Raw genomic sequence first — 15,040 nt, forward strand, 5'->3', positions numbered from 1 at the left:
TGAAACGACGACGTCAGTCATAATAATGGTTGGGAAATATTTCGATGTAGCTTCTTATCCATTATGTTTATAGAAGATAATTTACATTCATTTTCTTATATAAGAATCTAATACTTTATATTTTCCATCTATTAGTAGACCAAAAACACATGAAATTCAAATTCTACAATAAGTAAGTGCAAGAAAAACAAAGATTTATCCCCCACTAAACCTGTTTATCTACGTTATAGTATTTTCCCCTTTTATACATTACACATGACATGACATGACACGTCAAAAGAAATATGTCTTACGTCAGAACCTACGTATGATCAAATTCGATTTAAACATAGGACATATGTTACTAAATTGTATATTAATTCCATAAAGATACTTTAACGCATGATAATTTCCAAACTTCTTTATTTAAATAATAATTTCCCCCTTTTGGGGGCTATGTGTCGTTGAGTCCCACCACCATTATAAATGATCTCATCGCTTGCTTTCTTGTTTCTAAGTTGTAACCATTTCCACTTATAATCATACAGCTTCTCTACTCTTCTAAAACAAAAACAAAACAAAAAGATATCGCCATCATCATCAATGGCGGATACTAAGGTAAATCTGTCGATTAATGGACAATCAAAAGTGCCTCCAGGTTTCAGATTCCATCCCACCGAAGAAGAACTTCTCCACTACTATCTCCGTAAGAAAGTTAACTCTCAAAAGATCGACCTTGATGTGATTCGTGAAGTTGATCTTAACAAGCTTGAGCCTTGGGATATTCAAGGTTTTTTATACAAGAAACCCTACTAATTTCTACTAACTTTATCTCTCTTTCTCTCTTTCTTTGTTCTTTATTTTGAACCATTTTGGTATGCAAATGCAGAGGAATGTAGAATCGGTTCGACGCCGCAAAACGACTGGTACTTCTTCAGCCACAAAGACAAAAAGTATCCAACCGGGACCAGGACAAACCGGGCAACAGTTGCTGGATTCTGGAAAGCTACGGGACGTGACAAGATCATATGTAGTTGTGTCCGAAGGATTGGATTGCGGAAGACACTCGTGTTCTACAAAGGAAGAGCTCCTCACGGTCAGAAATCCGATTGGATCATGCATGAGTATCGCCTCGACGATACTCCAATGACTAATGTAAGAGTGTATATATATAATATATATAGCTATCATCAATATTCATTTTAGGTTGGAAGAAACAGATTCCATAGGTCAAAGAATAAGCTAGACTCGTTTCATGCTATATAAAAGGTTTTGGTTCATTTAATATTATGTACTAGAGCCGAGCCGTCTTTTAGCATGTGCAATTAAAGTAATCGAACATGATCCTAATTTTAAAGATAATAATTTCTCTATAAAAGTATATTTACGCATAAAGTAATAGCTTATATGGTTTTTTTAATATAATTATCACAACATATGTACATTTAATATATATAAAGTTTGTAAAGAAGGGTTGGTTGTTGATTAAAAAATAAATAAAGGGGTTATACTATGCATCCAACAAGTATTGAACGAACAAGATCGAATTGTTCCGAAAGAAAACAATATAAAGTCGCATTTACGTCTTCATCATGTCATTTTGCATTTTATAAGATCGATTTGTTCCATTTATCACAGGGCTACTCTGATGTCCTAACCGAAGATCCGATGAGTTATAACGAAGAAGGTTGGGTGGTATGTCGAGTTTTCAGGAAGAAGAACTATCAAAAGATCGACGATTGTCCTAAAATCACTCTATCTTCTTCACCTGACGACACGGAGGAAGAAATGAGGCCCACTTTTCACAACACTCAAAACGGCAACGTCTTAGACCATGTTCTTCTCTGCATGAACCGTACCGGTTCTAACATTTGCATGCCCGAGAGCCAAACGACTACCAAAACTCAACTTCAAGACGATGTCTTATTCATGCAACTCCCAAGTCTTGAGACACCAAAATCTGAGAGCCAGGTCGACCAAATTTTCATGACTCCAAACCAACTCGATCCCTTTAACGTTAAAGAGAAGATAACCGGCAGACCGGTTTGCAGTAACTGGGCTAGTCTTGACCGGCTCGTGGCTTGGCAATTGAACAATGGTCATCATACGTGTGGTCGTAAGAGTTTTGATGAAGAAGAAGAAGATGGTGATACTATGATGCAGCGATGGGATCTTCATTGGAATAATGATGATAATGTCGATCTTTGGAGTAGTTTCACGGAGTCATCTTCGTCTCCTTCGTCTTTAGACCCTCTTCTTCATTTATCTGTATGATTATATATATACAAAATACATACACACAATATATATATATATATATTACTTCTATAGTATTAAAATTAAGTTTGTTAATAATAATAATAAAAAAGTCTCATATTCTATGATATCATGTCTTGGTATTGGGGTTCAAGACGTGAAAATTAAAGACTTTTTAAAATTATAATCATAAAATTTATGAAACTAAAGACTCTTTCGATTGCTTACTAGACTACTGTTACTAGTAAGCATGTTTATAAAAGTCAATTCCATTTAGTTATTTTTTTTCACACCCCTTAATTAACTTCTTTTTTTTTTTGGGTCTACATATACATTTCCGACATGCATGCACTATCGGAAACGGTTGTAATATTTTAGATCTCCTGAATTTTTTTTTGAATGTATATATGCTGTATGTATAATGTATTCCAATGTTATAGTTATAAAAAACAATCAAAAAATTTAAAAAAAAAAAAAAAAATCAAAAAATAATGTTTAAAAAAAAAAAAAAAAAGAGATATTCTATTGAAAATGCATAAATTAAATGCATGTACATAGCTATGACAATTAAGTCATACGGTTTTGGAATATAAAATGAGAGAGTAGAGATTACATCAATGATTATAAAATCACTAGAAAAGAAGAAGTGTAAGAGAGTTTTCTCTTAAACCACCTAAGATGGAGGGCCGAGGCTGCCTCGTCCATCCAATTATCTTGGACATATATCACAAATTCACAATAGTTTAATTTGTCAGTTGTAAATGAGCATCAGTTGCGATTGATCGCTTGTGAACATAAGGTTTATAATTTAACCACTGATGAATAGCTAACCAAGCTAGACTGTGAGTATGGACTCGTTCTTTCGACATGATTGTGCCTGTCTGTCAAATAATGGTTATGAAAAATTTTAGGAGGACAAAAATAGGTTAGTCCTTTCGAAAACCTTTTAATGTTTTAAGTAAGAGTGAGCAACGAAACTGAGCCAAATATAAATTTACAGGAACAACCCGACCTAGATATGATATGTGTCCAATATATTATTTGGACAATAATAAGAGTGTTTCTCGTAATACGGTTGGAATCATATGAAAGTAGGAAGAATTGTGATATATTGATTAGGAGGAGGATGGTATGTTAGTTGAGGTTTCGATGAACCATCTTCCTCCTCTAGAACATAATTTGCATATATGTTAGAGATTTTATAAGTGAGCATAAACATGGTTCATCGGATTCATCTTTCTTTTTCTCCTGAGAATTGTAGGATTTAATTAACATGGATCGGGACGGATCAGAGTCTTTGTGTCATGTCAAACGTAGTGTGCTTTTGATTATAGGATCAGACTACCTAGTGTAGTTAAATTCATGTATAAACAAAGCTCACGTATGACGATGACAAAAACAAACAAAAACAAAACAAAAGTCACGTATGACACGGGAATTTTATCTCGATAAAGTATCATTGTCATTTTGACATATGATAAATGAAGTGATATTTATTTTGACTTACATCTAATTAAGTAAAAGTGTACCAAATAATTAACGACAGCATAATAAGATTCTCGCTTCGTTATAATTGATTCAACTTTTGGTGCAAGTGCAACTGTACTGTTTTATCTTTTCGTTTCCGTTTGAAATTCCAGATTTCTTCGTGCAAATGGGACAATCCATCTACCACAGTATCACTTATCTAATTATAAATTTTGAAATATTCTATAAGAGAACAATGTTAGAAATGTTCTTACGTAGCAGAATGTAGGATAGTAAGTGGCTCGTAATTAATGAAGTTTTTAAGAGAAATTGAAATAAGCCGACTCATACGATGGACAGAGAATTCTTGTAGGCACAAGATAATGGATCCAATATGCTGGTTCGAATGAGTCAAAATTCAACAGTGTCACTAGCTAGTTGCATGACGTGATTCAGTGAGATGCAATCGACACGGAGCGTTGTTGGTGGTAAGAGGCCGATTCAACTAGTGAAAATGGACCAATTAAATTAATACTGATCTTTTTTTCAAAATATTTGATCAATCATATATTTTTCATGAACTAACCAAGATAAGTAAATAAGTGTAAAGAAGTCTTCGAGTTTACCATATAAAATGTAAAGAAGTCTTCGAGTTTCCCGAAAGTTTTTTTTTTTTTATTCATAACAACTTTTTTATTGAGGGTCATAATTCTGTCTCTGATTAAGAAATAAATAAATGAAACAATGGGAACTCATAAGATACGAATATAGATGGCAAGTCATGTCTCATAATTACCAAAAACTAGTTGTCACATAGTTTTCAAACTTTCTGATACTAGAAAGAAGTCCTATATATGCCTACATTATCTGTAAAAACAATCTCAAATTTTGGGTTATGCCGACAGATATTCACCACATATTTTGGTGACAATTGACGAATTTTAACCAAATATCTTAAAGATTTCAACTTAAATTATATTAGAATCCTTTATACACTAATATTGTTAGGAATCACAATATTCATTATCTTATAGAAAGTTTAATTCATTAATAATACATTTAGATTCGATTATCTTCTGTTAAAGTCAATTTTTATATCTAAATGTTTAATTTGTTTTGTCTTAGCTTCCTTCCTCATGAAGTTTATCTTACTCAAGATATTTAACTATTTTTACATTATTTTATCTACTAAATCATTATCCGCTTCATACGAAACACAAAAACGTAAGTATATAGTAATTAAATACGTATTTATTTATAGTTAGAAAATATCAGTTATAATTAATGCATAGATATTTATTTATTTCAAAATAAAACATGTAATTTCTGAAATTGTTTATTTTATATTACTGTTGATTTTTATTTCCTATACAAAAAAATTCTAAGATAACAATTATTTGTTTTCTTTAAATTTTCTTGGTTTGTTATTATTATTTTTTAATTTTGTAAAGTAATAAAAGATGTTATAGTGACAATATTAATATTTACATACATATTTTACTCCAGATATATAAGATCATACATATTAAAAAAAATTATGATACAAATTACAACACATTTTATTATATAAAGTTTGGTGTCAAGTATATTGATCAGTGTTGGTTTTCCAAAAAAGGGTTGTGGACTTTTTTATATTAATTAAGATATATATTTGATATGATAAACATATTATTTTTGATATAACTTTTTAGCTATTATCCATTAAAATGAATTGCGTAAAATTAAAGTCTGATTTATTTTGATAAAACAAATAATTAATGTTTTTGTCCCAAAAAAACAAATAATTAATGTATTGCAAAATGAATGTGTAAGATTGAAATCGGATTTAAACATATACTAAATTAAATATAAAAATATGTGTAACTTAAAAATATTCAAGTATTAATTATCAATGAAAATTTACTTCTTACATAGACACCTCATAAAATGTCCTCTTCACCATATCATCTTCTTACGAAGGAAGTTTTTCACACTCGTAGATTTCTCCTTAATTTCTAGGACTTTGTAACACTCCATCCACGGTCTAGGTCGGGATTAGGTTTAAGATTCCTTTCGGTTAAAGGATTGTCGTAAGTCTTAAGCCAATTATTTGTTTAAAATCAATTTAAGGTAAATAAACAAAAACTAAACTCAAAATGCATCTTTACATGTCATCAGTGAACAATTCCAAATCCGATTTCGAAAGGAGAGACCAGTCGTAAAATTGTATATCAACAAAAAAAGAGGGTTCGTCATAGCAATCTACAAGTTTAGCCGATGCAGCAATGCTCATGGCTTCCTATCATCTTTGCTACTTAGTTACATCGTCACATTTTCTAACTTTAGTTAAATTGTTACGTATATAGCCAAATGCTCATGGATTCCTTTCATCTTTGTTACGTACTCGTCTCTTTCACTTTAACATTCACATTAGTCATTATCACGCTCTCAAACAACACGCATCGACCAATCAGTCACGCCATTCATGTTTCTTCAATCAAATCATAGATATATTACGTAAGTATTGACTAGATAGCTCATAATCACGTTCACCCAATTTCAATCTGGCTACAAGCGTCTGCTCGGTCTTACTCAAATTCTTATCGGGATTGATCATACTCCACCAAATTCATGCTACATGTAATTTTTGGGATACTTTTCATGCACTAGTAAACCTTTATACTGTCATAATAATCTGTTTAAAACACTAATCGTAAACAGCTTTTACTTAAGCATTTTACCCTTTATTGAATCATCGCATTTAAGACTACATCGATCCTGCTCCGTTTTCTATGCTTTTTAATCGGCTTGTCTAAACATGTTGCAAGTATATTTAAGGAAACATGTTGCTAAAACATTCATTACACATTCAATTAGCCTTTTGTAAAAGTTGATCAGAGTTAAACTAAAGTGGAATCTTATATGGTTCGTGAGCTACTTGTACTGTGCAATGTGTCATTTTAGCTCTTTAACCAAAACCCTCGAATGAATACATTTGTTAACAAATCTCCTGCAAAATCTTAACAAAGCAGATAAATGAACTTTAACTGAATCAAAAACATCTTTCAACCAAGTCGATTTCAATTTGGTCCTACCTGGACCAATCAATCATAGATCAAACTTTTACAAATCGACATAGAAATGGGTTTCGAATTTGAGTAGTGTGATGTGAAGATTTAAAAAGACACATCAAGTCCACTTGAGGTAGTGTTGTTTCATTTCGATTTGATTCGTGATCGATCATTCTTTTTGGCTAATGGGTTCCTTACTATACCAGAAGAGTATAACAGCATGATGTTGGTTCCTAACACCAAGTCTCCCAAACACATGGTGACCTCACCTAAATGTGGCAAATCTCAATCCAACTATTACAAAGAACTGAGAAACACAAAAGGCTTTTGTATTGGATATTTATGTAATGTTTGTAACTAGCCACCATCGAACAAACACTAAAGTATCTCTACCATAATAACCAAGATCATTTGCCTCCTTCTTCTATCTTGAAACACAGAGAACTCTAAAAAGAAAGAAACTAGAAAAAACTTTATCTTACACTTTTGTTTTGTGCTTTTTAGCTGCAAATGGGACAACGAACAAGACCATTCTCATTACACTTCCTACACTTGGCCACTACAGCTTCACTTCCCCATCCTTCCACCACTTTACAGCTCCCATTACACTCCGAACACGGCAAAAACGCTAACCCGCCGCAGCCACCGCAACCGCCGCCACACCGATCTTTCTTCCTCGGAATCCCTCTTAGCAAATCTCCAAGCAAACCTTCTTCCACCAAACTCATCACTTCCTCTGCTCCACCAATGTACTTCCCTTTCACAAAAACCCTCGGCGGCAACACCACCACCGCCGTCGTCGACGAATCATCACCACCGCCATAGCCGTTGTCTCTTCTTTCCCGAGCCATGAGACTCGAAAGCTCTTCTCTGAATCCTCTATCCATAGACACATCTCTCTCACATACCACCACACCAAAGCTCTCAATCGCAGCTCTCACGGCGTTACACGCCTCAAATGTCCGCCGCACTCCCCGCAACGACGTCGTGTAAATCACAACTCGATCCTCCCCGCCGTCACAGATTCTCTCGGGTTCCTCCGCTAATTTCGGATCTAACGGTTTCAAAACCTCGTAACCGCTCTTCAAATTAGGATCGGAGTTCTCTTTGTTCACCATCATCACTCCACCACCATCGGAGACATTACTTTCCGCCGAAATAGGAGAGAATCGGCAAGTATCGCCGCCGTCGAGACCTGACATTAGCTTCCAGAAGTTAATAACCTCCGTCGTCGTCGGCTCAGACTTACCGACCATCGTCTCCTTACCGTTGATAGTAAATCTCTCCGGCGGAGTCATCGGAGATATAGCGGAGGTAGCGGAGGAGGAAGGAGGCGGAGGAAGAGAAGGTGAAGAAGAAGAGTCGAGATTGAGAAGACCATAAGTGGTTGAAGTTAGCTTAACGAAATGGTTGCTTAAGGTTGAAGCGTTGAGCTGAGAAGAGAAGTTTTCATCTGTCGGATTTAAGAAATTGGAGGAGACGCAACCACCCATCGCCGGAGATTTCGAGGATTTCTCAACGTCGGAGGAGGAGGAGGAAACCAAAAAAAAAAAAAAAGAAGCACACGGAGATTGAGTGAGAGAGAGACGGTGGTGATGAAGAAGAAGTGAGAAATGAGATTTTTCAGATAAAAAAAAAGACAAAATAACAAAACTGCTAATTAGATTAAAACAAAAAAACTTTTTTGTTTATAAAAATTACAAAGTTGGGGACGTGACAATGCACGTGGCTCTTTTGTTGTGATTTTAATGTCCATATTATATTATTCGTTGAATATCAAACAGTTTGTGTGTACACAGTAATTTAGTTCTTAACGAAACTGTTTGGGATATATTTTTTTATTATTATTATTAATAGTTTACAAAGCTTATTCTTTAAATTAGGATTAAGAGTCCAAAACAAATAAATTTGGTTAGAGTAAAAGGAACCAGAATACCATTTTTAATAGTATATTTCGTTAGGATGAAGGTAGACATTAGGAGTTAAACCAAAGTAAACAAGTTCATGATTGATAGTTATGGTAAAGAAGAACAATAAATTGTTTGTTTAGGTTTTGACCAGAGCAAGAACAACTTTTTTTTTTTTTTTGGTATGTAATAAAAGAGTTTGGCATTTAAATCTAATGTTATCGAGAAAAATAAATTTGGTTATTACTTGTTATATTCCTACTGTTTTTCTTTGTTTGGATATAAAATAGACCATTTGAATTTGTTTGGCATCTAAATCTAATGTTATGTAGTTGGTTGAACTTTTTTAAAGTAGTCATTTCTTAATCTACGTGTTTTTACTTAAAATATGAGATGGAGGAAGTTAATCTAAAATCATAGTCAAACCTTTAATAGATTGGGACATGTCAAATTCTTCAAAATAATAGATTTTAATGATTATTTGTATTTTAATTTACAAAGATTTTACATGAGTTAAATGATAGGTCACAATTTTAAATGATGTATATATATGATATGTTATCATGAAAAGAGAGAAAATTCTATTTTAAATATTGACAAAAAAATATTATTGATAAATAACTACTAATTTTTATTTTAGATTTTAAAATTTTGATAAATATAACCTAATTTTATCACCTCTCTCCTTTTATTTCACCTTCTCTTGTATGATGACTTTCTCAAACATTTATTTTCTGATTAACAATGAATCAAGCATAAAGGTCACCAAACACAAAAGAAACAAGTTACTACTATTTTGAGTTACTACAATTTTGTAATATTCTTCATTATAGTTTATTCTGTATGACTGTATCTTGAAAACTCATATTTGATAACATCTTTTGAGATCGCTTGCCTCAATGAGTCAATGGTGATCTTCTAACTCATTGTTGTAAGTTCACCCAAATACTAAAGAAAGAAGGTGAAAGTTATGTATACAATAATGGCCGTGTTCTTTTCCCTTCTAACTCATATGTATATTGTCTTTCTCTATTTTTATCACTCCAATAACATTTTTAAACTCAGCTTTTCAAAATAATTGAACGAGAAATGCGAGTGTAAACACATGAACGACAACAAAACTAACAAACTTTAGCTAAAACAAATTTTGCCGCTAAAAACCTTCGTTAAAAGATACATCTAAGTGATACTAAGATTTTTGTGTCTCCTAGTAGGTCTCAATTAATCTTATGCGTTGTAATACTTAAGGTGTCAATCCAATTGGGAAAGTTTACTATCACTCAAGATGCAATCAAGAAGTCACAAGTTAAGCCAATTCAAAGAGTGTTTTTATGTAACAATCCTAGAATGATCAAAATGCAAAACGGAAATGAGTCACAGAACTAGAAACGAGAATGCATGACAAGAAGCGAAAATGAATAAAAACATAAATGAGTCTTAGCATGAACTAAAAAGCAGGAAACGAAACAATTCCAGGAATGTAATAAAAATCAGAAAGAAAGAAGTCCTAAGGATAGGAGTAATTGACGTCGGTGGAGTATCCTAGTCTACAGAGTGTTTAACATGCCACAAGCAATCTATCCCTAGACAATGAACATCACTTCTTAGCTAATCCAATCTCTTGACAAAAGCTACTCAAACTCAACCACTTCCAAACCTAGCTCTCGCTAGAGAAACATGATCAAGCATGGCATGAAAAACAAGTTCATTCACATCAACAAACATCCTAGACAACTAATCTCTTAGGCTAGGAACGTAAGTCTCTGGCACTAGTTGGTCAGACATTTCATCAAACACCTTTTGGGTGTGGAAATGTCTCAAACCTAGTCCCAATTGATCAGAGAAAAACTAGTATTTCTTACTCTAGTCCAGAAGGGAATCATACAATCAACGCTTAAACACTCTACATCCTAAGATCCTCCACCTAATCTATCCCATCCTCAAGAACTAACGCACTACTCAGATCCGAAAATCATCATCAACAATACAAACTCAGAAAACATTGAAACAAGCATTCTTAGATAAGTAAAAATGTGAAGAACAACTTTGTAGAAGGAATCAAATCAAAATACTGAATAAGTTCAAAGATCTCAGGATACAAAATCAGAGTACGTTTTTGGTGGCTAGGGAAACCTTACAAAAGAAAACGAGATAAAAACTAAGATGATGTCGCCCAGACTTAACAAAACGTATTTATAGTAAAGACATAAAATCCCTAAAACTTAAAATGACAAGATGAGGAGTCGGTTTGGGAATCTCCTAAAGCGTGTAAGATGGAACGTCTTCTTGACATGTGCGAATGAGTAATGGCTCGAGTGACTGATGGCGTTGGCTCGAGTGGAGTGACGTCGACTCGAACGGCACGACTGCACGACTCGATCGGGACGACTGCGCGACTCGATTGGCACGACTGCACGACTCGATCGGCACGACTGCGCGACTCGATCAGGACGACTGCGCGACTCGATCGGCACGACTGCGCGACTCGATCGGCACGACTACACGACTCGATCGGCACGACTGCGTGACTCGATCGGCACGACTCCGAAGTCTCCTAAATACCTGAAATACTCCACAATGCACGAAGTATGCGAAGATAATGCAAAAACTACCTAAATATGCAAAGTGTAGAAAAGAGACTAGAAATTTATGCAAAACAATTAGTTATCCTTACTAAATGCATGACAAAAACATGTTTAGCAGAGACAAAATATAGACATATCAACTCCCCCAAACTTATTCTCTGCTTGCCCTCAAGCAAACGATCAAGAACAAAGTATGGAGAAGAGGTGTGAAGATGGGGTCTCAGAACCTAAAACATGCTGAATAGAGTAGTTAGAATCAAGGTCCTTGTTTTTAGTTCTATGATGCATGGTGAAGGAACTCTATTTAAAAACTTTAGACAAGCTCATCTCAACCTGAAACGATTCCGAACCTTAGTCTACACATGCCATCATTTCTATCATTCCCTTTAACATTCATTAACAAAGAACCATGAATCAAGCTATGCAATGTCATCGAACTCATTTGGCTGGGGTGAAGCGGTAAAGACAAAAATTGGTCTTCTTTACAAGTGGTGTTAACAATATAGAACAGGGATCTCTCGCGAAAATGAGTTGAGCTTAAGAGAAGGCTAAAGGTTGAAACCAACTGATACATACAAGAGCAGTGCCCCGTCTACCCAAAGGTCCCAAGAAAACTTAGCTCTAACTTTCTAACCCAGAAGTTGGTCCTATCTCTACCCCTCGTCGATATCTCTTCTAAAACCCATGCTCTCATTCTTTTAACTTAGCCTTAGGAGGAGGTTACTTCATTTCAATCTAGCGGATGGGAAACTTTTTTATCACTATGGTTCTCTTTCTTTTCTTCTTAGAATTTCAGACTTCTTAAGTGTTTTGCTTTCTCTTCCTTGTCTAAACTTTTCTTTCTATGCCCAGAACCAATAATTCTTTTACATTGCACAACCAACATCCTTTACTAGACTTGTAAACCTTGAAAACACATTCCCCCCTCCTAAAGACTCTTTACCCATTTTTTTTTTATTTCTCTTTTCAGAACAAATCCAATCCCAAAACCCAAAATCGAGTTCTCACCTAGTCCTACTAGTCTGGATAGCGCGAACTAGAACNTTGATAACACATTCCCCCTCCTAAAGACTCTTTACCCTTTTTTCTTTCTTTTTTCATAACAAATCCAATCCCAAAACCCAAAATCGAGTTCTCACCTAATCCTACTAGTCCGGATAGCGCGAACTAGAACTACACAGGATCCTACTCTTGTCGGCTAGAACCTAACACTTTCTAACAAGCTCAACTCGGAATAGTCCTCACACTCAAGAATACAATTGGCTTGCAAGAATGGTTGGTTAAGGGTGCGGGAAACTGTTCCAAAGATGAGAATCAGCTACTTGGATTAACAAGGGTGGTAAAACGAAGAAAGATAATCCAAATATGTATGTGGTATCCATGAGTTCAACTTCAATGCATAACATGATAATTGCAAGTCAGGATTAGGTTCAGGTAGATAGGGAATGATGTCAATTCAAAACAAGCTTCAATCAACACTAGAATGGAATTTTGAGAATTCAAAACCTGGTTCAGTCTTATATTTCAAGTTCAATCAACATGCATCAAAGAACTAATAACAAGGGCCTTGATCCTATCCTATTGAATTCAGCATGTTAACAAGGCTACAATCATCATCAACCCTTATACTAAGTGCAACATTCCTAAATGAACAACACTAGACTCAATCCTAATATGCAAATGCAAACTACATGAACACTCTGTTTTTGTGGAAATTTTTGAAATTTTTCAAATTTTTATGGCTTTTCTATGCAAATAGATGAATGCAGACTCAAACATGATATGATGCAAAAATTTGAAATAAGAATCACAGAAAACGTCATCAGATACATCATCTCAAACCCTCCTCCAAACTTAAATTACACAGTCACCTGTGTAAGAAGAATTTGCAGGAGAATTTAAGAATCACAGCAGAAACAATGCACAAATGAAATGGTATATACAAGGGAAGGTCGGAGTACCTCAATAGTAGAAGAAGGAGTCGGAGCTCACCCAAGGAGTTGGTGTGTAATACTGGCTCTATCCTTCACGGTGTTCATGATCCGCGGGAGTGGTCTCAGCTGGTTGGTCGACTTGTTGCTTAACCGCTTGCGTGTTCTGATAAGTGTTCGGCTGCTCGTCGCACTGCATGTCATCAACTCTGGATTCGCCATGGTCCGAGACTAACATTACCACTTCCGTAGGCTGGTAATCGCCTTGTTGCTCAACTTGTTGCTCAACCTCTTGCTCAGATTGAGCTGCAGAACGACGCGCTGATCGACGACTTGAGGAGACTCTTGAACCACGCGAACCGCGTCCCTTTCTCTCCCTAGATTCATGTGATGAGTGGCGTGAAGGGGCGGGAGTAAGCTGCCACTGCCGTGACACATATGAAGATTGACGTGCTGGAGAGGGAATCGGAGAAGTTGTTCGCTCTAGGTTCGCGGAAGGGCGTGCTGACATTGGTCTGTTATCCTCGGGGATAGACCTATGGACGGCGGTTGTGGAAGTCGAGCAGCTAAACATACGCACGAGTTTCTTGACAGTCTTGGAAAGGCTGGTGAGCGCCTTGTCTCTAGCTTTCCCCCATTGTTGAAGCTTGTTGAGGCGGTCATGAGCTGCTCTGACCCCTCTGGCCATTCTTGGTTCTGAGTACTCATCAAAGTGGAACTGCTCAGGGCGGTACTCAACTGCGTCGTCTTCCATCGGATCATCTCCTGCTTCTGCTACGTTGACGTGGTGCTCCTCAACATCAGAATTGTATAATGTCTCTGCAGGGGAGATATGCTCACCGCTCAAAATTGTAGTCAAGTCGACGCAAGGGAGGAGTAGTCTCTTGGGACCGACCGCAGGATGCACAAACTTGTATGGCAATCGTCCATTCCTCATACCCCAGTCCAAAGTGCGTAGCTGCCACAAGTTGTTTATGTCTATCCAGCGTGGTAGGTACAACTCGGATTGTAGAGCAACTCCTGCAGCCTCAAGAAACCAAGTCACTACACCTCCCATGCACATTATTCCTGGAGTGTGGTTGCTGTTGAGTCTCGAGACCCAAGTCTTGTATGACATGATGTAGTTGAGAAGGTAGAGCGAGACGGAGGTGTTGGACATGTCGCCTTGCAGTGCGGTACAATCCATGGAAGTGAACGAGAGTCCCTTAAGTGCCAGATCGATCATCTCAAGCTCGCCATAAGTAATATATCCCTTAATCTCCTTGGCATAGAAGGCATTTGTGACGGCTTTCTGGAAGTAACGCAGCACCGGGCTTCTCAGGTTCGTCGCCTTTGTTTTTGATGTAGTAAATTCTGGCATGCTACCGATCGTTGCCCAGAGAGCAGTTATCTCATTCCTGTCAAACTGCGGTTTGGTTCCTGTTCCGCTGGGAAAACCGAATATCTCTTCGATGGCTCGGAATGTAAGATTGCAGAACTGGCCATGAACGCGGAAGGTAATGTAGCCCAATCCTCCATCAGACATCATGCCTGGCTCATCCGCGTACCAGTGCATCTCCAAGGTGGAAAGGAACTGAATTGTCTCCTCTCTGTATCCATTCTTGGGGGTGTTCATAACTCTCTCCAGATGACATCGCCGAAACAAGTACTGAACATCCTCCCCAATCCCTAGCAGCTCCATCGTCTCAGGATGTGGATATCTGGTTCCACTGAACTCGCACTGTTGGAACAGCTCGTAGTACTCTTTGGGAGTCAGCTTCGTCTCATATTGTCGCCGTCGTACAGATTTCCTTGGCTCTTGTGCTGGACGCAACGCAGGTTCTTCCTGTTCGTAATCACTGCCTTGGTCTCCCGAGAGGGAAGCT

The 15,040-nt window shown here is 36.4% G+C and overlaps 2 protein-coding genes across 2 annotated transcripts; one reads left to right on the forward strand and one right to left on the reverse strand.

The window, feature by feature from the left end:
- On the forward strand, positions 450–2,406 carry LOC104741871 (NAC domain-containing protein 12-like). The gene is made up of 3 exons (XM_010462796.1): positions 450–769; positions 869–1,134; positions 1,618–2,406. Exons 1-3 carry the CDS (start codon positions 583–585, stop codon positions 2,251–2,253), a joined length of 1,089 nt encoding a protein of 362 aa, XP_010461098.1. The 5' UTR covers positions 450–582; the 3' UTR covers positions 2,254–2,406.
- LOC104741872 (uncharacterized protein At3g28850-like) lies at positions 7,058–8,346 on the reverse strand. Its single transcript, XM_010462797.2, has one exon. The coding sequence runs from the start codon at positions 8,243–8,245 to the stop codon at positions 7,253–7,255; it is 993 nt and encodes a 330-aa protein (XP_010461099.1). The 5' UTR covers positions 8,246–8,346; the 3' UTR covers positions 7,058–7,252.

Source organism: Camelina sativa, chromosome 14, assembly GCF_000633955.1.
Source record: "Camelina sativa cultivar DH55 chromosome 14, Cs, whole genome shotgun sequence".
NCBI lineage: Eukaryota > Viridiplantae > Streptophyta > Magnoliopsida > Brassicales > Brassicaceae > Camelina > Camelina sativa.